Consider the following 23,936-nt stretch of genomic DNA (forward strand, 5'->3'; position numbering starts at 1 on the left):
TGTACAGCAGGAAGCAATTTTTTTTTTTAAAGATTTTTTTGATGTGGATCATTTTTAAAGTCTTGGTTGAATTTGGTTTTGATATTGCTTCTGTTTTATGTTTTGGTTTCTTGGCTATGAGGCATGTGGGATCTTAACTCCCTGACCAGGGATAAAACCCATAACCTCTGCATTGGAAGTGCGGAGTCTTAACCACTGGACCTCCAAGGAAGTCACAGCAGTTTTGTTTTGTTTTTTAACAACTTGAATAGTTATTACTGGTACCCACTAGTTGATATCAGCCTTGCCTGCTGATCCTTGCATAGCAGGCAGATTCTTTACTGTCTTAGCCACTCAGGGAAGCCCCCTGCATGATGATCTCAAAGTTGAGGGGCAGTTAGGACAGATGCCCCTCCAACCTGGCTCCAGGGTGACAGAGCAGTTTTCCCCTCTGTGGAGAAAAGCACAGAAAGGTGTTGAAAGGAGTTGGCTATGTGGTCAGGACGGCAGGCTTTCTGTGCCCTGCCCCTACTGCATTGGGGCCAGGCAGGCCAGGGGGTGTGGATTCCCAGTACCTTGAGTTATTGAGGCGCTCTGCCCCAGGGTCCAGCTCCCTTCCCTGGCTGCATCTCCTGTGGATCCATCTGTGTGCCCCCCCACCTGTCAAGAATCATACAACACTTGGAATAATCTCTTTGAGAGGTTGTATGTATCTAGTATTGTTATTACTATTATTACTACACATTGTCCCAAAGTTGTTTTTGTTTAGTCATTAAGTCGTGTCTCTTTGCAATCTTATGGACTGTAGCTCACCAGGCTCCTTGGTCCATGGGATTTCCCAGGTAAGAGTACTGGAGTGGGTTGCCATTTCCTTCTCCAGGGGATCTTCCTGGACCAGGGATTGAACCTGTGTCTCCTGCATTGGCAGGCGGATTCTTTACCACTGAACCACCAGGGAAGTGTTAGTGTGTATTAGTTGCTCAGTTGTGTCCAACTCCTTGTGACCCCATGGACTGTAGCCCACCAGGCTCCTCTGTCCGTGGAATTCTCCAGGCAAGAAGACTGGAGTGGGTTGCTGTTTCCTTCTCGAGGGGATCTTCCTGACCCAGGGATCGAACCCGGGTCGCCCACATTGCAGGCAGACTCTTTACCATCTGAGCTACCAGAGAAACCGTGTCCCAAAATTAACTCTTGCTGAAGTTGTGGCCTTGAAGCTGCCTGGTTGTCCCCATAGAGTCTCTGATTTCAGCCCCATCTCGTCCCCTCCTCACCTCAACCGCAGGGCACAGCTGTCTGTGAGCAGGCTTGTCTCCCTTCCTGCTTATCTCAGGTTGTGGTGAGCACCCATCGGAAGAGTCAGAAGACAGGAAAGATTGTGGGGTTGTGGGGTGGGGTGTCCGGGTTAGTGCAGGAAGAGGATCTGGGGCCTTTGGAGCAGAAGGAGCAGGGCAGGGCCCAGGGCCTTGGGGCGAGATGGGAGGAGAACCGGGGGATGGTTGCCGTGAAGGAGCTGCGGGTGAGGTGCAAGCAGCAGGCCCGGGACCTCAGACCTGTCCCCTGAAGGGCAGGGCTGCTTAGACTTCCTGGGGCTGAGCTGGGGATGGTTTGGAGTTGGTGCAGAGGGCTGCCTCCTTGGAGGACTTGTTGGCAGTTGGACCTGGGCCCGGAGCAGGCTCAGTAAGTTAGGCACGGGGTTCCTGACTGCCCAGAGGAGGCTGTTACCCCTCCTCAGACCTCTCAGGGAGGAAGTGACTCTAACTGTGTTGATGAGTTCACTTACTTTTGCCTTTGTGCCTTGGAAGGCAGATCAGATCGCCTCCTCCAGACCTGCCCCTTCCTGAGAAACATCCCCCAAGTCTCAGTGCTTTGCTCTCCTCACCACCAACCCCCGAAAGGTGCTGGGTCCTGGCAAGTCACCTGTGCACAAATGTTTCCGTGGCTGCCACGGAGGGCAATTGAAAATAGTTGAAATGACTGTTAACAGCTGCTAGGAAAGGTCAAGATGTCACGAAAGAGGACACGAAAGTCTGGTGGGGGGGCGTGGCCTGCAGAAGGGGAAAGATGGTGTTGCTTTAGGCAAATGGAGCGGCTGTGGGGTCATGTGAGTGTTTGGGTCTATTTTCAAACCGGCCCACTGTCCCACTTCCTTCTTCGTGGTCCCGTGTGCTGACGCCTGGACCAGTGTGCGGCTCTGACCACCTGGCAGTTGCACCAGCTTCTTGAGGAACCCGAGGCCAGTCAGCAGTGTCCAGACGTGTCTGGGCTGTTTTAAGGTCACTGGACTTGCAGTCAGGTTTCTCAGCCCCCACTGATGCGAGAGCCGGTCCTGTCTTTATCCAGAAGGTGGTCCTGGGGGAGATGGTGCACTGCGTTCTCTCTTTCCCTTGGTTCCCACCTCCTGGGGGTGTGTCTCTTCACTGCCTCCTCCGACTGTGTTCTTGGTTTCTCCACTCAGAACCAGAGAGAGTCACTTATGCTGACACGGAGATGAATTCTGTACTATCTTTTGTTTTCTTTCTGGAGGTCTTTGTATTTTAGGAGGAAACGTAGCTTTAAGCTAAAGGATGACGCACCTCTGGAACATTAAGTGATTGCAGACAGACTGGGAGGTGAGAATGCTCCTGAAGTTGCCCAGGTCAGGAAGCACTTACCTAGTAGGTCAGCTCTGCTGGCCAGTCCCTGGGGTCACCTGAGCAGACCTGACAGCCAGGCAGTCCCAGGACTGAAAGCAGAGTAGGACGTTCTGTGCACACATGATAAGGTTACTTTGTAGTTGGAAGTACACGTGCCTAAGGGCAGAATGGAAGCTGCCGGTCACTAGAGCTGGGGATCGAGTGAGGTTGGACCAGAGACGTGAAGGTTTCACGGGTGCTCAGGATTAGGCCTGGAGCCTCAGAGATGGGCGCAATTTCTGTAGCTGGAGCAGGGCTGGTGGGAGCTCTTGGGGAGGAGAAGGGCATGGGCAGAGGCTTCAGGGTGCCAAATGTGGTTTCTCTGTAGGTGGGGAGGGGAGAGTTTGCACTGAATGGCTACGTGATATCATTGGGGCCCCATCTGAAGAAGGAGGAGCTTGCCTTCTGCCTGGAGGACTGGAGGGAGCCATGGAAGGGTCCGAGGTGGGGAGTTACTGTGAATACTGTCTCTTAGGAACATGTGTCTGCCGACAGCTGCAGGATGGTCTGGAAGGGCAAGAGTAGAGAAGGATCAGCAAGGGAGCCCGTGGCTAGCCTAGGCATTAAGTTGCCCAGTCATCCTACCAAACCTAGGATCACCGTCTAAGTGTCTCACTCCCTGCTGGTCCTGGAAGCCAGGAGGATTATTAAAACCCAGTGCTGACCCCCAGTTTCCTCGGGGTGTCTAGTAGGGCCGCAGGCCACACTAGGGTCACTGGAAAGAGAAAGGAAGGCACTCATTGTGAAACACATTTTAGAGGAAAACGTAAGAGGGTAGGCGACTGATTGAGAGTGAGGGCCAGAGGAAGGCGTGGAAAAGAGGCCAGACTCTCAGGTGAGCGGTGGGACTGGGAAAGGGGGTCACGTGGACAGGACTTGGGACGTGTGGAGGGAGAAGTGGGTTTTGGGGGGAAGGCGGCAAAGCATTTGGTTTTGGACAGAGCAGAGTATTTGGCACATCCAGATGGAGGTGCTGAGAAGGTACGAGAAGGACCTGAAACAGACTCTTCCGGGAGGTGTCAGGGTGGAGGCGGGGATCTGAGGGTCTCGGAAAGCGTGCTCTTGGAGGCAGTGGCGGAAGCTTTGTGGGAGGATGAACCGTAAACCGAGGTCGTAGCCGAGGATGGAGGAGTTAAGGAGGTCACCCAAGGGCAAGGAGATGAAGAAGACAGGAGCTGGCGAGAGAGAAGCAGAGACAGATGGGCAGGGGTGGGGTGTGGAGCGTGGATGAGACAGTGTCCAAAGGGCAAGAGGGTTTCCAGGGGAGCCTGAGGAGTGGATTAAGAGAGGAGGCACGTCACTGCGCCTAGCAGTCCAGGCGGAGACCTATGGGTTCAATTTGAGAAGTCTGCATTTTAAAAAATTTATTTTTAATTGAAGGATAATTGCTTTACAGTATTGTGTTGGTTTCTACCACGCATCAACATGAATTAACCATGGGTGTATATATATATGTCCGGGCTTCCCCAGTGGCTCAGTGGTAAAGAAGCCGCCTGCAATGCAGGAGCCACAGGTTTGATCCCTGGGTTGGGAAGATCCCCTGGAGGGGGGCACGGCAACCCACTCCAGTGTCCTTGCCTGGAGAATCCCATGGACAGAGGAGCCTGGCGGTTGCAGTCATGAAGTCGGAAACGACTGAAGCGGCTTAGCACACACGCACTCATACATATGGCCCCTCTCTCTTGAACCGCTCTCCCACCTCCCTCCCCATACCACCCCTCTAGGTTGTTACAGAGCCTCGGTTTGAGCTCCCTGAGTCCTACAGCAAATTTCCATTGGCTGTCTGTTTTACATATGGTAGCGTACCTGTTTCCATGCTACCCTCTCCGTTTGTCTCACCTTCTTCTTCCGCCCCGCACCTGTGTCCATAAGTCTGTTCTCTATGTCTCTGTCTCCATTGCTGCCCTGACCATAGGCTTATCGGTACCATCTTTCTAGGTTCCATACATATGTGTTAGTATACGATGTTTGTTTTTCTCTTTCTGATGTCCTTCACTCTGTGTGATAGGCTCTAGGTTGCTGCAAGGAGAGTGGTGAGGATTGGTGAACCAGCCGGACACTGATGTGTGTGCTGCTGCCTCCTAGTCACCCTGGGGGGCTGACTGCTCTCAGCTTCTGTGTCCTCCTTAGTAAGAGAGGAGATAACACTCTCACAGCCTGGAGGTGCTGTGGGCACTCTGAGGGTGAAAGGAGGCGAGGTGTGCGAACGTCCAGCCCGCTTGCTGGTACAGACTCAGTGCCCTTGACAAACTGTAGCTGTTAATCATGAACATTGTGACCGAGTATGTGACTTCTAGGTCTTCAGATGTGAAACTGCAAGCAGCCATCTGATGAGTGCTTCCGGAGAAAACTTTCCAAACTGAGAGAACACTCTCTCCCCTAGGAACCAAGACGGTTTCAGAGCAGGAAGATGGGCTAAGTCATTTCTAGGGGAGGAGAACACTTTTATACCCCAAATTACGATGGTCCTTTTAGGGTCATCCTTGTTTTTTATCACTGTGCTTTTGGTGCAGATAGTTTCTGCTCTCACGGCATTTATTACCCTTTAGAGTGAGATTTAATTAGGCTTCTCCAGAGTCTGGAGTTTGACATTAGATGCTGTGGAGAAAACAACACATAAAGCAGACGCCCAGGGAGTTTTCAGTCTGGATGGAGCAAGGGGGAGGGACAGGAGCGGGGACCTGTGGCAGCCACGTGCAGGCAAGCGCAGTGTGTTCCTGCAGGCTGGGGCTCTGAGTGCTGAATGAGTTCCGAGCCGAAGCTGGGTCTGGAGCAGGTGGGATCCGTTAGGGAACGAGTCCTTGGCCTGATTCCCGTGCGTCATTGATTTCTGGGATGTCCCTGGCTGGCTGGCTGGTGGTGGTGGCGCTGGGTCCCTCGGCTCTAGGTTTGGTTCACAGTCGTCCTCGGAGCCACTGTGTGCTTCTGAGCGCGGGGCCGCCCTCCAGGTCCAGCCACCTTCCGGGTTGGCCAGCCTCATTTCCTGAGGTTCCCCTCAGGCCCTCAAGACTGTCATCACACCAGTGTTCTGTTTTTTTCCCCCTCCTCTTTGATTCTCCAAGTCCAACTGCCCTGGATGTGGCGTGTTCCTTCCCTGTGGGAGTCTTGCCTGCACTGTAAGGCCTAAATCTTCCATGGAGTTATGTCCTGTTCCCCAAACCACAGCTCATCTATGGTCTGTGCTCTCAGGACCCTGTCCTTGGTGTCTCAGTTACTCTCATTTCCCCTTGAATTGAAGTTGGCCGTGGACATGGCTCTCTCCCACATCAGGCTGGAAGGTGCTTAAGAGGAAGCATCATCTGTTTTCTCTAGGGGACCTCCGGCATCTGGTCTGTGGGGAATATTCGGGGCACATTTGTTCAGTGGAATTGCTTTGGTCCTTTCCCCTAGAGAACTCTTTAGGCTGGCAGTCCCTCTCCAGCGAGACTTGTTCAGAGTTGCTTACCCACACGGGAGCAAAATAAGCTGAGGCCCCTGCTCGCCCGCTGGGCCCCAGGGTGAGTCTGCTGGCCTGAGTGCAGCTGAGTCCTCAGAGCTGCCCTGTCACCTGGCACCAGGGCACGATGGGGAAGCTCAGCTTCCTGGGTCACGTGATATCAGGTATCCTCCCGGAAAGGCCTGTCGGAGTATGCACGGGTGGTGAGCAGGCCGGTCTATGCATAGCCAGTCTGGAGAGCAACCCTCTGTCCCCTTTCCTAGAGCCACCCTCTAACTATGATTGGTGACCTTCCCGAAGAGTGAGAAAGGCCAAGTCAGTGGAAAGAAAGGATGGAAAGCCTTGATTAGCTTCATTACCTGGATAAACAGGAGCACCGTCTGGCTTCACCACGGCCTGTCCACACCCTTCCTTTGCCAAGCCTTGTGTGGTGCGCACCAGAGTCTCTTCATTGGCAGCAGATGGCAGGAAAGCCATATTCAAGGGCACCACCCCAGCCCTTGCATGCATGGGGACTCAAACTGGGTTGAGGCGGCGGCATCAGGGTCCCAGCCAGGCCTGCTCTGAGCCCTTCTCCTTTCCTTGCAGTACATTTTCACAGATGCTTATGCCCAGTACCTCTGGACCACGTTCGACTTCTGCAACACCATCCAAGGCTTCTCCATCCCATTCCGGGCAGCCGATCTCCTCCTGCACAGCAAGGCCTCCAACCTTCTCTTGGGCTTTGACAGGTCTCACCCCAACAAGCAGGTAAGAGAGCTTCGGGAACAGGGTCAGGTGGTGCTTCCAGAGGTTTCTGTTCTGCCCAGGTGATTCGCCTGTCCTTTGGGTGACCCATGCACCTACCATTTCACTTCCCATGGCTACAGAAAAATATATTCCCCTGGTGCTCTTGGTCTGCATCCCTGCCAGGGAGCGACACCCACCAGCGGTCCTGTGAGTTATACATCAGGCCCTTCTCACTGCTCAGGCGCATCTCTTAGTCCTGGGGGTAAATTGGGGCTCTGGAATTGGATCAGAGAGCTAGGTAGAGAAGGCTGATGGCAGTTCTGCTGGGACCTCTTGTTGAATTTCTGTTCTACCTTTCCCATCCTCGACCTTCAGCATACTGCCTGTGCCTGTCATTTAGTTGATGTTGTTGTTGTTTAGTCGCTAAATTTGTCTGACTTTTTTCCAACCCCATGGACTATAGCCCGCCAGGTTTCTTTGTCCAGACAATAATACTGGAGTGGGTTGCCATTTCCTTCTCCAGCAGTTCTTCCTGGATCAGGGATCAAACCCACGTCTCCTGCATTGCAGGCAGAATCTTTACCACTGAGCTGCCAAGGAAACACTTATTTGATGTTACCATTAACTTAAATATTCTCCCTGTGTGTGGGGGGGCATGCACATATGCATGTAATATAAATGTGTGCATTTTCCTCCTTTAAGCAAATTTGAAGGAAAGATGAGAGATGGGAAGAGAGCCCAGGTAAGTTTCTGTCTCAAGGTTGAAACTTGCCATGTCAAGAGTATTGATCTGGCGTAATTCTGTGAAACCTGTCAGTCCTGTGGGATTGGGTTCACAATGAGTTTCAAATGGCTGTGCTCAGAGGAACCTTGGAACGATTTCTTTTTCTTTGCAGGTTTTAACCAAAACATGACCTGTTTATCTTCCCTTGGCTTAGGAAGTAACCCAAGCTTGGGCTGGGTTGGTTTAGCAGTATAGGTGGATGATTGTTCTTTTCGGTCTCCTGTTTCTTACTCCCTGGTCCCCAGGGCCACAGGAACCCTCAGTTTTTGTCTTTGGAAACTGAGGGGCTTTTGCAGAGATCGTTAAGTCAGTTTCTCCTGGCCATACCCTGTGTATTCAGGTGATTCCCTTTGGTGCTCTGATTCTGCACTGAGCCAAAGTCCTTTCCATTCATCTCTCATCACTGTGGCCCACATGGGTTTTTAAGGACACTGTTTCTCAGATGAGAAGTTCTGGGTTTAATCCTTTTGCTTTAACCGCCACTTAAGGATCTTAAGTAACATATAGGATTGGCCAAAAAATTCATTCAGGTCTTTCTGTAAGCTGGCACCAAAAACCCAAACAAACGTTTTGGCCAAGCCGGTATAATTTCTGATAATCTGTAAAAAGAACACAAGTCACATTCGTTTTTCCTTCCTTCCGATACGAAGGCATTGAGACCTTAGTAACTGTGGAGAAGAGCACAGAGGTGATCTATCCTGTCCTCCCTGCCCTTGCTGGCACGTGGGTAACCGAGCTGGCCGAGGTGATCTTGCCTGTCTTCACAGGTGGCTTATTGTGATGGGTGGGGTTTCCATGCTGTGTGCTGGCCAGGCCATTCAGGGATCATACATTGTGCCTCTTGCATCCTGACCACTTGTTGCTTTGGTTTTTGCAGCTCTGGAAATCAGATGACTTTGGCCAGACTTGGATCATGATTCAGGAACATGTGAAGTCCGTTTCTTGGTAAGTCGTGCCATCTAAGAAACTGGAATTATGTAGACTCTTTGCTTCAGCTCTAGCTTCTCCATGCAGGGCAAATCTGCCCTTCTCCAAAAAAGGTGAAGCATCTGGTTCAGGAAATACACATTCCGGGCCCGAGAATTAGAACTGCAAGTGTAATAGGCTCGCCACGGGGGTGAGGAAGGAGGGTAACTTGTAAGAAGAGTGACAGAGCCATTGCATTTTTCAGTCCATCAGGGAATCCTGGGGAATCTTGAAGCTCTTGCATGTATTAGAATTTCTAAAATAGCTTCATTTTTAGAGCATCATATCAGAAGTCGGGGTTTTTCTCTAAAACTCATTTGTTCATTCATAACATTTTTTGAATGTCTGCTGAATACAAAGCGTGCCATATGCTTTAGGGTGTAAGAAGCTGAATAATTGACAAATATAGTTATTAAGGAGATTGCAGTTTAGGAGAGAAGGAAAGACATTTTGTGCATATAACACACATCACGAAAGAAGCACAAAGTCCCACGGACATAGCACGAGAAACCAGAGGTGGGTCACGGTCCTTCCAGATGGACCATAGACAGCTCCACAGAGGAGGTTACTGTTGATCCAGGATGTGCACACCAGGTAGAGGGCATGTCTGTGCAGAGGTGCGCAGGACGGGAATTCCAGATGGGATCCGAATGGCTCATAGCAGAGATGAGGCACTGTGGTGCTTGGGAGGAGAACCCTGAATCTTATCCTTGGACAGTGTATTGGGCGAAGTTCAGAAAAGGATGTTGGTATCAGAATCTGCAGGGCTTGATAAAGGAATTTGGACTGAATTCTGAAAGCAGTGGGGAGCCTTTGTCAGTTTTTGAGAAGGAAAGTGAAATTAACACGGCTACCCTTTAAGAAGCACAAACTTATTCTGGTTTTAGTCACTTCTAATCTTTTACTGTTATTAGATGGTGTATATAGTCTTTTTTTTAAAGGTTTGTTTTTTGTGTGTTTGTTTTGTTGTTTTTTGAGTTTTTTGGCCGTGCTATGTGGCCTTCAGGATCATAGCTCCCTGACTAGGAATTGAACCTGCCCCCTTGGCAGTGAAAGCACCGAGTCTTAACCAGTAGACCACCCTATATAGGGAGCTCCCTATAGTCTTGCAGTACTCTTGCCTGGAAAATCCCATGGACGGAGGAGCCTGGTAGGCTGCAGTCCATGTAGTCACTGAGAGTTGGACACAACTAAGTGACTTCACTTTCACGCATTGGAGAAGGAAATGGCAACCCACTCCTGTGTTCTTGCCTGGAGAATCCCAGGGACAGGGGAGCCTGGTGGGCTGCCGTCTAAGGGGTCACACAGAGTCAGACATGACTGAAGCAACTTAGCAGCAGCAGCAGCTATAGTCTTGAATTTGTGCACATGCAGACGAATGTGTAGAATAGATTCCCAGGAGTGGACTTGGAGGGTCTGTGGGAAAAGTCAAGCCATTCACACCTGGTAAACTTGTTACCTCTTGATCTTCACTGCCCCTAATTAGCTCTACTCCATATGGTCCTCTCCATTTCCGCTTTTCACTTTCTAGGCGCTCAGGTCGAAAACTGAGTCATCACAGATTCTCTGTTTCATGCTTCACGTTCAGTCCATCAGGAAAGCCTGTTGGCTCTGCCTTCAGTATATATGGAAGATCTGCTCCCCAGCTACTGCTTTACTCCAAACCAATGCTGTCACTCACTAATCATCCAGCTGGTCTTTCTGCTGCTTCTTTTGTCCTTCTAACATTCTCAGAGCATGGGCATGTTGATCCTGTTAGAAACAGGTCAGATCAGGGGACTTCCCTGGTGGTCCAGTGGTTAAGAATTCGCCTTGCAACATAGGAGAAGTGGGTTCCAACCCTGGTTGGGAAACTAAGATCCCACATGCATGGGACAACTAAGCCTGCACACTCTGGAGCCTGCATGCTGCAACTAGAGAGTCCATGTGGTGCAAAGAAAGATCCTACATGATGCATCCTGGATCCTGCATGCTGCAACTAAGACCCGACGCAGTCAAATAAATACATACATAAATATTAAAAGAGAAGCAGGTCAGATCACATTCTTCTGCTTTGAACCCTTCTATGTGTATCATTTCTCTCAGATGAAATGCCACCTCCAGTCCTACCACGGGGTTTCTGCACTTGCTGTTTTCTCTGCCTGGAAAGCTTTTACTGAAGATACACTTGCTCCTCTGCCTCATTCAAGTCTTCTCAAATGACTAACCTTCTAGATGGGGGACTTTCCTAAGAATCCTATTAAAATTGCAGCTATTCCCCTCTCATTCCCAATCTGCCGTAGCCTGATCTGTTCTTTGCTTGCATAACACTCATCACATCTTAATACACTCTTATTATGCTTGTTATTTGTCTTTCTTCAATAGAATAAAAGTTCCAACAGGGCATGGACTTTTGTCAGTTTTGTACTGATATATCCCCAGTGAATGGATCATTGAGATTGTAACTTTGCCAAATTTCCTATAGAAGGTGTCAAAATTTTCACTCATTCTCAACAACATAGAATTGTGCCTTCTTCCGCAGTCTTTTAGTGTGTCAGTTTAATTTTAATATGCATTTTTCTTTCTTTTTTAAATTTTTTTATGTTTTGGCCACACCATGTGGCATGTGGAATCTTAGATCCACTATCAGGAATTGAACCCACATACCCTACATTGGAAGCACAGAATCCTAACCACTGGATTGCCAGGCAAGTCCCTGCATTTTTCTTCTTATGAGTGAGTTTGAACATCTTTTAGCTAAGTAAGGGTCGCTTTTACTTCTTTTTGGGGGACATGTCTGTTCATGCTCTTAACCCTTTTTCTATTGGATTGTTCATCTCTTTATTATTGATTTCTAGGAGCTCTTTATATATTTGAGATTGGTCCTTTGTGATATGAGATAGGTTTTATGGATATGTTCATTTGTATTTCCCAGTTTGTCCTTTGTCTTTTGACTTTTACATGTAGTTTTATCCTCTTTAAATGTTGTGGCCCATAAGATATGGATCTTGTCTGCATCTTTTTGTTGTCACTTTGAAGAGGAATGTCAGTGAGTTCTTATTCCTTCCTTAGTAATTAAGGACAGTAAAGAAGGATAGAGCAGAGAGGGTCCTTAGAGCTGAGTATCTTCAGGCTCCAGTGGACTTCCTTGTTACAGAAGGCAGCTGTTTCTGACTTTTTCATTAATTTCCTTGGGCAGAGGTTGTAGAATCAGTGAAATTATAACCACAATCTTATCCAAGTACAACCTCTATCCAAGGAGTACCATTAAAACTTTTTTTTTTTTTGCTTTCTTTGAACTTTAAAGGGACAGATTGCTCTATTTTCAGTTTAGAGAATCATATATTAAGAGGGCAAACCAGCAGGATTATTAAATAGAAAAACTTCACGTCTGGGAATTTGTGTTGTACCTTCTGCCTCTGGGCAGACATGCAGATAGTTATCTTAGGGGAAAGGGCTGGCCTGGCTTATTGTAGATAATTACATGTCTGGAGTCAGGAAATTTCAGGCTGTTTGGGGGGATTTTCACCTAGGACTCCCCATAATAGATAAGAGCGTAAACTAACCTCTCAGAGAATAATGGCATACTTTGTTTCACAATGCTTGGCAGCCTGGGAGCAGCAGCAGTGAGGGAAAATCAGTGATTTGTGTTATCCAGAGCTGGAGATTGGCAAGACAGGACAGAGGATGAGCCATGGGGGCAGGTTTCTGAGATGGTCCCGTGGAGCATCCCAGAAGGGCTGCGAGGTGGGTGAGGCCAGACGAGGACCAATGACTGTGCTCAGAGACAGAGCAAGGCTTGAAATTTCCAAATGAGGGTAAAGAGAACAACAGTAAGTCAATGTCAGTGAGCCTGGAAAGTGGGAGGCCAGTGATTTCCAAGTACAAGAATTTGTAGGGGGAGCACAGAAGGGCTGCGAGGCGGGTGAAGCAGCTCTCTGAAATGGGAGGTTCAGATGTGGAATACGAAAGAGAATTCGTATGAAAGTCACAGCTCTTTCCATCTCTAGCTGTTGGCTGCTGCTCTTGCTTATGAAAGAATAGTAGACATGAGCTCCGCCTCGAGATATCTGAATAAAGGTCCCTTCCTCTCTGCCTTTTTAAAAATATCCCGTGTGTTGTAATTTGCGTATCCTCGGGTAGAGGAAGTACTTTAATCAGTACTTCTAATTGTGGAAAGGAGAACATGTCCTCCCCCACCCACCCCCACTGTGCACACAGAGCATCTTATGATGAACATTAGTTTTTCACGTTGATGTGGGTTGGTTTCTCTAGTGTCCGACCAAGACCCCAGATTGTAGGACCAAAGGGAAGTCTTACCCTCCGCCCCCCGATGGGAAAAAAGGCTGTTTGTTTTTGTCTTTCTTCTCTTCTCCCTCTCTTCCTCCCTCCTTTCTTTTCTTTTCCTTCCCTTCTTGCCTTGGAATTTGCTTTTTTCCCCCCGGTATGCAGAATCTTTTGGTTGCAGCATGCAAACTCTTGGTTGTGGCATGCAGGGTCTAGTTCCCTGACCAGGGCGTGAACCTGCCCCCCCACCTCCACACACACACTGCTCGCATTGGGAGCACGGAGCCTTAGTCACTGGACCACCAGGGAAGTCCCTGAAACTTGCTTCTGACAATGCATCTTTGAAGGAATTTCTTGTCATTGCCTTCATTATCCTGAGAGCCTTTGTGCCTACAGGACCGTACAAAGGCATTTGTAATGATTAACCATTAATGAGTCCTTCTGCATCTCCTTGGGTCACCACTGCATCCTCATGTGCAGCTCTCTTCCAGTTGTTTTCAACTGTTTTTTTCCCACTGGCTGAAAGGTCCTCCTGGCTTCCATGTTCTTATGCATGTCAGGAAAACTCGGGCAGGTTAGTCGTCCTCACAGGCTGCTCTTGGGAGCCTTATCTGGGGGCACACCATTGCAAAGATTCTTCTCTGAGGTAGTTTGATATCATCACTCTACAGTTTTCATTTTGGAAGAGCTTCTGTATTATGTCCATGGATCCTTGCAGCAAAGATCAATGCAGCTAGGAACTCTGTAGGATCAAAAGAAATGTAAGACTTGGCCTTTGAAGGAATATGTACTCTGTCTAGGAAGCTCAGACAGAAACATTATGGTGGACAATGTAATACAGTGGGAAAGAAGTGAGGAGACTGTGCATAAAGTGAGGAGTCTGATTCCAAAATCCACTTAATGTAGGTGATTTTCTACCTTTGCTTGAAACTCCATAAAAAAGGCTTGGAATTGAGTGCTACAGAGATGCATTGCTAGTTTTGGGAGAAGGGCATGAGGGAGGGCTTCCTGGAAGAAGGGGACTTGCACTTGACCTCAGAAGATGAGTAGGATTTAGGTGTGCAGATCAGTGTCTATGTGGAGGGCATCTGGGCAGAGGGGGATGGTGTGGCAGAAGCACAGAGGGAGGCGTGAGCCCTGCGTTACTGAAGATCAGCATGTGCGAGAAAGAGTTTGTGAAGGAGCCTCGTGGGAGGTGAACCTGCGCTGATCAGATGAACGCTGGCTGCACAGATCCGTGACAACGGCACGGGACAGACAGGAAGGGCCACGTCCGTTAGAAGGTGGGGGGTGGGTCACCGGTTCCTCCTGTGGTTTCCTCTAGAGCTGTTCCACTGAGGACGTAGCGTCCTGGGGACAAACGCTCCTTCATTCCTCTGCGGTTCACAGCTTGAGGCCAGAAGCTCGTGCAAGCAGTTCATTGCTCACTGATTCTGAAACACTTGGCTTTCACTTTTCCTTCCCTTCCTTTCCCTCCAGCACAGCCCAGACTTGCCTGGAGCGAAACCCAGGCTGCCTTGTGAACAACTGTCCCAGCAGAAAATACTGTGCACAAGAGACAATTTCTTCCCCTCTTTCCTGAGCCAAGGAGCCACCAAAGGGCCGGGTTTGCGGCACAGAGAGCCGCAAACACTTGGCAGCTGCCACCATGGTGGCCCCGAGTCCTCGCTGATGGTCTGCATGGCAGGACCTCCATGCCTCAACGTGGAGATGATGCCAACCACTTTGTTTTTTCTTCCAGGGGAATCGATCCCTACGACAAGCCAAACACCATCTACGTGGAACGGCATGAACCCTCTGGCTATTCCACAGTTTTCCGAAGCACAGACTTCTTCCAGTCTCGGGAGAACCTGGAGGTGATCCTGGAGGAAGTGAGGGACTTCCAGCTGCGGGACAAGTACATGTTTGCCACAAAGGTGGTGGTGAGTTGAAAGCATTAAGGATTAAATTGCTTTTGTGTTTCCTTTCTGAGGCTCGGTATTCTGGGATCAGGCTGGGAGGGGGGTTTGTACAAGCAGGGATGTAGGGGTGGGGATTGATTGTAGGTGCTGGACATAGATGGACTTTCCCAAGGGGCCTGGACGGTTCTGAAAGGTCAAGGAGTGGAAACACTTAGATAGCCACTCAGAGGGTCTCTGAGTGCTAGGAATTTGGTCTTTTCCTGGTCCAAGCATCCTTGACAAACACACATTTTTTTGAAATCCCAATGGAAGAACACAAAAAGGAGGGATGGGGCTAAGTGGCTTTTTTCTTTAATCCTACTACTGACTTCTCTTCAACTCAGGTCTATTTCTTTGGGAGGTTTGGACACATGTTCATCTATATGGGTAATAGAATGTGTAGTCATTGGCTAGTGGGAGTTAATGCTCTAAGAAAAGTAGTAATCAAGCTTCCAGCTGTCAGTAAGTAGCTTAACTCTCAGCCTTTGGGAAAATCTTCTCCTTGATTTTATGTGTTGGAGCCACGTGCTGAAATGGAGGGCTTGCTCATTCAAAACCACAGTTGATTATTTAACAGGACTTGGCTTGCAGCTGTATCAAGTTGCAACCATACTTCCCCTTGAGTAAAGGAAAAAGCCAGGCCCGGCCAAGAGTCTGTTGGGCTGCTCTAGCTGGAGGGAGGTGAGCTCGCTTTCATAATGCGTTTTGCGGCCGGTGCCTCCTTGACCTAAGGCTCTGAGAGTCTCCTCTGTGCCTGGGAGGTTGCTCTTTTTGCTGTTAAACCTAAAGGGCTAAACCCAGATGTCATGTTTTCCTCCAGGTTCTCACTTATTTATGATTGGTAGCTGGCCAGGCAGAAGCAGGTCAGTTCCCTTGGTAGGTTCTAGGGTGGAGAGAGGAGCTCCCCTAAAGGGAAAGCAGAGAATGAGGTTCAAACCAGGAGAGAAGAGGCAAGAGGCTGAAGGCCAGAGGGGTTCCCCATTATACACCTTGAACAAGGTTTTTTAAAACTACTAAACTGTGGCAGATTTTCTTCTGACAGGCTGTTTGCCTTGAGACAATCCCTGGATCTTTTGCTTTCTGCCTTGCCTGTCTCTTTCTCTTACGCACACATACACGTGTGCATGTACACAGAGCGGCCCAGGAACACAAGCATCCTTGAGTTGCTTGCGGCTGGGATGTGCTGGGAATGCGGAGGTGAGAGGTCAGGACTGAGGATTGATACCTCCGGTTGTATGGTGCCTCATAGGTCTTTTTTGTTTTAGTTTCTTGGGCTTGTGCCTTTTGTGGTTTTAATTTCTTAATTTTAAGGCCCAAGGACTGATTCCCAGATTTCTTATACAGACTGAGTCAGGTGAGGCTGAGGTGGAGCACTATCTTGCATTCCTTTATCCCTATTATTTCTAGATTTCACACCCAAGAATAAGATATATCCCATTTGGAGCTTTCTGTACCCTTCTTTCTGACCTCATAGCTCTTGTCTGTTTTGTAGACATAGCTGATTTGCAGAGTGCTGATGGGGATTTCTGTACTGTTTCTGGCCAGTGGTAGGATCAGGGGCCATGTCTGTCTGAATTGCACTGATATGGTACCCAGTATTTTGCACAATGCTTGATATATAACATATGTACAATAGAGTTGAACGAATCTTGGCCTAATTTAGAAAGATTAGGCTACTGGGCTTTTTTACTGGGAGCATGGGATGGGATTGGGGGACAGTAAATTATTAGTTCTTTTATTGTAATTCTCACCTCTTGTGTGTGGCTCATTGAGTTACATGGTATCAGTGGCAAAATTGTAGTTGTGTTGACTTCTTCCTTCAGCACATGGACGGACCACCCGATTCCAAGGTCAGTGGTGGTAGCTGGAGGGTCCAGGTGAGATGAACTAGGCTACCCCCTGGAAGTGTTGTCTTAGGATCACCTGCGGCAGCATCAGCAAGGGCCCTGGTTAAAAATGCAGGTGGCAGGGCCCACATGCATATTCTCCCCCCACCCTCGTGAGAATCCCTAGGATGCCCAGGAATTTCCAAAATTTGAGACATTCTTCCCTGAAGCCTTGTATATGCAGGAGCTTTCAATGGTAATTATATCATCAAAGGAACATTTCTCAGTGGATAGGTTGAGAGAAGAGATGCCACTGGCAGTGGATGATAAAATGGGTATTTTTCTCCTTAATACATTAGAGTCTTAAGCCATAAGGATACATGACGTTGGCCTTGGTTGGATAACTCTTATCAGTAGGTGTGTTGAGGTCTGCACCTCCACCTCACTTCTTTTTTTTTTTTTTTTCCACCTCACTTCTTATCTGGGGTGCTCCCAGTACTGTGGGTGCTGGGTTTGGGGAATTCCGAATGACTTTAATGTTTGTTGTCATTCAGTCCAACTCTTTGTGACCCCACAGGCTGCAGCATGCCAGGCTCCTCTGTCCTTCACTATTTCTCAGAGTTTTCCCAAACTCATGTCCATTGAGTCGGTGATGCCATCCAACTATCTTGTCCTCTGTCGTCCCCCTGTCCTCTGTCATCCCCTTCTCCTGCCTTCAATCTTCCCCAGCATCAGGGTCTTTTCCAGTGAGTTTCCAATGAATCGACTTTAATGCTAACTGGATTCAAATCAAATTAGGAAAGTCAAGGAAGTAATTGCAAAATGACAGAAAATTGCTCTGGGGTGATTAACTCTTTTGCTTTTTTCCAGCACTGTGACTGATTCCGATTGCTTGCAAGTTAGTTTTTTAGAACATGTCAGGGCAGCCAACTGGGTTCTGGACTGGGGCTGGTTTCCAAGTCTCCAGAACCCCTTGGGGCCCTCCTGGCCTGGCTCTTACTTCATGAGTGCTTTGTAGCTGATACCCGTCAATTTTTTTTATTCCTTGGTTTTTGACATGAAGTCCACAGCAAATCATAAGGCTTTTAATAATTTGTGACCCCGTGAACTGCAGCCAGCCATGCTTCTCCATCCATGGGATTTTCCAGGCAGGAATACTGGAGTGGGCTGCCATGTTTCCTCCAGGGGGATTTATTTTTTAAGAATATTTATTTACTTGGCTGTGCAGCATCTGAGTTGCAGCATGTGGGATCTGCCAGTTGCAGGAGGCAGAATCTTTAGCTGTGGCAGAATCTTTAGTTGTGGCATGCAAACTCTTAGTTGCAGCATGTGGGATACAGTTTCCTGACCAGGGATTAAACCTGGGCTCCTGCATTGGGAGCATGGAGACTTAGCCACTGGACCACCAGGGAAGTTCCGATGGGGCCTTTAAAGCAACAGAGAGGCACCTCTGCAAAGGGACCAACATCAGTTTGTGAACTTGGTGAGACACAGCTGGTAGGTGCTTCCTGTAGGTAACAGTAGTTGCCAAAAAGTTGAAAGGAGGTGAGGCTTGGTTGCTTCACTCTCCAGCTTCACTCCCAGCCTCTCCTGAAAGGCAGGCTCAGACATTTCTTGCCCAAAGTGCAGCAGTGAGCCAGCACCTGATGTGTGGGCTTGATGGAGTCTCCTCTCTGTCCTTTCGAGTGATGGCAGCCACAGCTTGGCAGGATGCAGACGGTGTTCTTGGGCAAGCTTGGCAAACCATGCTCTTTGATTTTGTCAGTAAAGTTTTATTGAAACACAGGCATGCTCATTTGCTGTGTGTCATCCATTGCTGCATTCATGTTAGAGTGGCAGAAATGAATCATAGTGTAGAGGCAGGATGGCCCACAAAGGCTAAAGTATTTCTGTGTGGACATTTACGGAAAAAGTTTGCCAACTATTGTTGTAGAGGCAGGATTCTGTTCCCCTTTCAGTTGGCATTAGGCAGCTAGAATCCTCCAGTGCAGGAGCTTGCACTAGATGAGTCTGCAGTGTATCCCCCGGGAGTTCGGGTGACAGGCCTCCCTAAGTTGCTGAGCCTTTTACATGCCACAGTCTTATCTTTGGGATGCATGCGTGCGTGCTCAGTTGCCTCAATCATGTCTGACTCTTGTGACCCCATGAACTGTAGCCCGCCAGGCTTCTCTGTCCATAGGATTCTCCAGGCAAGAATACTGGAGTGGGTTGCCATGTCCTCCTCCAGGAGGTCTTCCCAGGGATCGAACCTGCATTTCCTGTGTCTCCTGCGTTGGCAGGCAGATTCCTTACCACTGAGCCACCTGGGAAGCCCAATCTTTGTGATATTATGGCTAATTCAGATATCTTGCATGCCACAGATTTCCCGAGAGAATTCATTTGTACTTTCACTATTCTGACCAACCAACCACTAATTTCACTATTGGAAACCAACTTCTAACCATTGTTATGCTATTTTCAAGTCCCTAATGCTGATAGAGATAACAGAAAAAACTAGTACTTGCCTCAGAACTGTGAGCTTCTACACAAGAGGTTAACTGACCACAATTGAAGTGTGACTTTTAGGATAACCAACCAAAATACAAGCATTGACAAATTGTTTTAATTATTACATTGCTTAAATGTATCCAAACGTAGACATAGGTATAAGCACCTAATGCTTGTATCTCCATATACAACAATAAATTTCAAACGTGTTTACAGATTAAAAATGAAACTATAATACCAATACATTTAAAATTGATTTTTTATAATACCAGTATTGGGATATGATTCATATCCTGTAACATTTAGCCTTGTAAAGTGTACAGTTCGGTGGTTTTTAGTATGTTCATAAGGTCAGGTATTGCTCACCACCATCTAAATCCAGAGCATTGTCGTGACCTGTGAAGGGAACCTCATACCCACTAGCAATACTTTCTACTCCTCTCTCCTTCCAGCCCCTGGCAACCAGGAATCTACTTTCTGCCTTATGGGTTTGCTTATTCTCGACATTATTATTATTATTATTTGCTGCACCTTGAGGTATGTGGGACCTTAGTTCCCTGACTTGGGATTGAACCCACACCCCCTGCATTGGAAGTGTTGGGTCTTAACCACTGGACCACCAGGGAAGTCCCCCTTTTAAATTTTTGATATGTTATTTCCTTTAGGTCTTTGAATGTATTTAGGATAGAGGATTTAAATTTTGGGTCCAGCATCTGGCCTTCCTCAAGAATAGGTTGTATTGACTGTTGTGTGTGTTTGCTTTTCATTTTTTGGTGGAAAACCAGATGTTTTAAGTGATATACTGTGGCAACTATTCATATCAGGGTAACCCCTTCCCAGGGCTTTTTGTTGTTGCCTTTTATTAGTACTATTGTTGCCTTTTTTTGGCTTTGTTTTGTGAGTTTCCTGCATTAATTTTGTAAAGTTTGCATCCTTCATTGGGTGTGGCTAGTGAAGTCCTGACCATTAGAGGTCAGCTGGTGATCAGTGATTTCCAACAGTGGTTTTAGCCAGTTGTCTGTCGGCCTTTGCTGAGGGCCTCTGAGTGTGTGCTGGGGACATGCTTTCAGTGCCTTCTCCAGCTCTGCCTTAGTCTTTACTTCTTATGTGGAGATTCAAGATTATTAACCAGATGTGAGGAATTAGGCCCTTTCCATTCTTTCCTGAACAGAACATAGCCCTTCATGCATGTGACCTTGTAAATTCTTTGGAATATTTCAGAGCTTATCAAGGCCTCTTATGGACATCATCTTCTCCCATTTTTCCTTTTATGCTTTTTAGTTCACTTTTTGTGAGCTCCAAGTGATAATGTTTCTCTGGCAGATGTGATGTTAAAATACTTACCACTTGGTGTTTCCCGTAAATGCCCTGGCTATAGGTCTGTGTGTAGAGAGAGCTGAGTCAGGTTATTTAAGGAGACGACCTGAGAATCAGCTATCAAGCGAGTCACCAGCAGATAAAATCTGACAGTCCTCTGGCTGTGGGGCATTTGGGGAGCTCCAAACCTGTTCTGTCATCTCCTGGGCTGCTGGTTTTCATAGCGATAGTGGCTGTGAAGCCACGGGTTTCCCACGCTACTACTACCTCAGCTAGAGAAAGAAGGGTTGGGATTAGGACAAGTTGAAATATCACCAAGTTCACTGTTCTTGCGGAGCTTCAGTCATTGTCTTGAATAAATGCTCCTTGAATTTTTGCAAGCTTTTATTTAATTTTCAGGATTCTAAAAAAGTTGATTTTGAGAATTTTTGTCAGTGCTCTTGTTGTTTGCATGGATGAGTGGATTTTTAGAGTTCTTTCCTCTGCCATTCCAGAAGTGCTTTCAGTTAATATTAACTGCAAACTTTTTATTATTTCCACATCTACAAAACAAAAAAAAATTTTTATGCTGATATGACCTCCGCTTGTGCCTTTATTCAGTCTCAAGAGTATCTACATTTGCTAATCTCATTTCAACTGTCTATGCACAACTTATTTTTTTCTTGGACTATTTTAAACTAAATCTCATATATCATTTTATCTATTAATTATTAGGTATGGATAACATGAAGGTGAATGATATTTTGCTGAAACTTTGTTACTGCTTCGAAGAGAAAGTGGCAGCAAATGTTACAGCCCAGGTGCTTCTGAACCCATGTCTTTGTCTGCCACGTGCCTTGGGTCCCTCATTTCTCCCACCAGTTTTATCTGAAACTTTCAGTTGAATAGATCACTGTGATATCTTTTGGCCTTCACTTGGCAAGAATATATCATATTTAGTTCCTTTCTGCTCTCTTCTCCTGCCCATTTTTTTTTTTTTTTTGCTATTGACTTAATCTCAAGCATAACTGTAAACACAGACCCTGAAATTCAGATTATTCAGATTCTTATATTTGTTTTTTACTTATCAGAAGTGAAAACACCAAATGAAAAATATCTTGCTATGAATTCACAGGCCTTGTAATATTGCTGTAAATTAAAACATTTAAATAATTCCTAGTTGTTGGTGAAAATATGTGTGCTGGTAGATGTATTAACTGGAATAGCCTTTCAAGGAGGCCATTTATGCTATCTGTCAAAATGGAAAATTTGACCTAGGAATTCTAATAATGCATCTTACAGATTTTCTCCTGTAGCTGTGAAAAAGGTAATTCATACAAGTATGTTCATTGAAGAGTGCTTCTGGAAATAACCTAAATGGCCATTAATAGCTGTTAAATCAAAGATGTCTAAGATACACTGCTGATGGAAAAAGTTAAATTGTAGAACAGTAAGATACTCTGTTAATGAAAAAAGTTGTTACATAATACCATTTCTCTCATGAGTTACACAGCAATATTTCTATCATGATCCAATTGTATGTGAAAAAGAAATTTGCATATATCAATTTGGCATTGTGTTTGGCTATCCTTAACAGACTAGAAATAAAACCGACTTTGCCAAGACAGAGGTTTATTTTTCTGTCTTCAGTGCTGCCTAAATTGAACTTGTGCCCCCTGCATTGGAAGAGCAATTGAACTTGTGCCCAGGAATTGAACTTGTGCCCCCTGCATTGGAAGAGCAGAGGCCTAACCACTGCACCACTGGGGAAGTCCCCAAGCCTCTATCTTGCTGTTCAACCATCCAAAGGAATAATTGCCACTGTCCCTCATGGCCCCTGACATTTACACTAGGCTTCAAGTCTGCTGGAGTCAGGAAGAATGAGGACAGATAGAAAGGCCAAAATAGGACCACTCCCAGCTGATTCAGTCCCTATCAACAGCTTTCCTTGAAACCCAGCACAAGAGCCTGTTCATGTCTCATTGACTGGTCCTCAGTAACATGACCACACAGAGTTATCCAAAAGGAAGAGAGCCTTAGGCTTTTATTTGGGTGGTTGTCAGGGTTTGCTAAGGAGGAAAGGGCTGATGGATATTGTGGTAAGTGGAACAGCGTCTGTCACTGTGTAAATATTCTCATAGGTGATGGCACAGAGCATCTCTGAATGGCCCAGAGCCAGTTACCAGTGGGCACTTATGAGAAGAAACAGATCTTCTGCGTTTTACCTTATACCTGTCTGTACTGTTGGATTTTTCATGAGTATACAGTATTTTACTTCTATAATAATGATAAAGAGAAATCCAGCATCAACAATGGTTTATTAAGAAATACATCTTACCGTTAATAGTGTGTCATAGTTTTATTGTTAATACTTTTCTTGGTGGTGGTAAAATATTACACTAACTTGTCTACGAATGCTTTAGAAGTGAACCTAACTATCCAGACTTAGGAATACTTCTCCCAGAATAAAGTGGGATGATGTATTTAGAGGTTTTTCATGACCTTAGTACTTTTGCATTTATATCTTGCTATCCATTCTCACTTCTCAGGTTTCCCAGCAATCATCTTTAAGAACATTTAACTGGTGATGGGCTTGGACTTCCCTGTTGGTCCAGTGGTTAAGACTGTGTTCTCCCAATGCAGGGACCATGGGTTTGATCCCTGGTTGGGGAACTAAGATCCTGCATGCTGTGTGGCACAGCCAAACAAAACAAACCTCAGAAACAGACAAACAAAAGCTAATGATGGGCTTGAGTGTCACTCAGAGAAATGGCTCCTTTCTCAGGTATAACTGCAGTAGGAAGTAGTGAAAAAACATAAAGCATAAAAAATGTTTCACTGATATCTGTGTTTTTATAGATATTCATAAGGATTTATATAGGGTGGCTTAAATCATCTGACCTTGATTCATAGCTATAAAACTTTATTGACTTAAGGAGGGCTTTTGGAATTTATACATAGCAATTTTAGGAACTCTCTCACTCGGGTGATACATTTTGTGTTTTTAATCAATCCATCATTTCTACAGCCCCATACTGAGGACAGGCTATTATGTAGCTTTCAGGGTGCCATTTTGGGAAGGCAGTCTTCTATACTTCTCTGCCTGGTGTCTTTAAAACAAACGACTTTTAATCAGTGTTCAGTGGTGGCTCGGGAAAAGTGTGTGTGCGTGTGTGTGTGTGTGTGTATGTACATTCAGCTGCTCAGGTGAATAGAAATCGACTTCACGTTCATCAGCTTGCTCTTCACAGTGTTTGTTAGACATACATGAACATGGAGTATTTAGCAGTTTTCATATTACAGTCAAGAAAACGTGACATCAAAAATAAAAAAGAAAACTTGAGATCTTCTATACTCTGTAGGAGTTAAAAATCTGTAATAAACAGTAGCAACATAGTTGAGGATAAGTGAAGCCAAACTCACCCTTTCTGGCTTGGGATCCCGACATTCAAGTCGGATGATAGTCATGCCCATGAGGATGTCCACGCGAAGATAGGCCTCCCTGTCTGTTCTCCGAGGCGTGCAATATTGGCCTTCAGTTCCCCGTCACAGGTT

The 23,936-nt window shown here is 46.7% G+C and overlaps 1 protein-coding gene and 1 long non-coding RNA gene across 4 annotated transcripts in view; one reads left to right on the forward strand and one right to left on the reverse strand.

The window, feature by feature from the left end:
- SORL1 (sortilin related receptor 1) overlaps positions 1 to 23,936 on the forward strand; it is a 164,536-nt gene that overhangs the window by 26,548 nt on the left and 114,052 nt on the right. For all 3 annotated transcript variants that reach the window (XM_081541638.1, XM_081541637.1, XM_081541636.1), the window contains exons 4-6: positions 6,676 to 6,837; positions 8,478 to 8,545; positions 14,574 to 14,754. In XM_081541638.1, coding sequence (XP_081397764.1) covers positions 6,676 to 6,837; positions 8,478 to 8,545; positions 14,574 to 14,754 — 411 coding nt within the window. The remainder of the gene's footprint in view (positions 1 to 6,675; positions 6,838 to 8,477; positions 8,546 to 14,573; positions 14,755 to 23,936) is intronic.
- On the reverse strand, positions 52 to 8,313 carry LOC145526287 (uncharacterized). The gene is made up of 5 exons (XR_014068830.1): positions 6,447 to 8,313; positions 4,458 to 6,269; positions 3,054 to 3,158; positions 555 to 639; positions 52 to 430 (listed from the first exon to the last, which is right to left on the reverse strand). It is a non-coding gene; the product is annotated as an uncharacterized LOC145526287 (long non-coding RNA).

The sequence above is a fragment of the Giraffa tippelskirchi genome, chromosome 11 (genome assembly GCF_054371585.1).
Source record: "Giraffa tippelskirchi isolate mGirTip1 chromosome 11, T2T-mGirTip1v1.2.pri, whole genome shotgun sequence".
Taxonomy (NCBI): domain Eukaryota; kingdom Metazoa; phylum Chordata; class Mammalia; order Artiodactyla; family Giraffidae; genus Giraffa; species Giraffa tippelskirchi.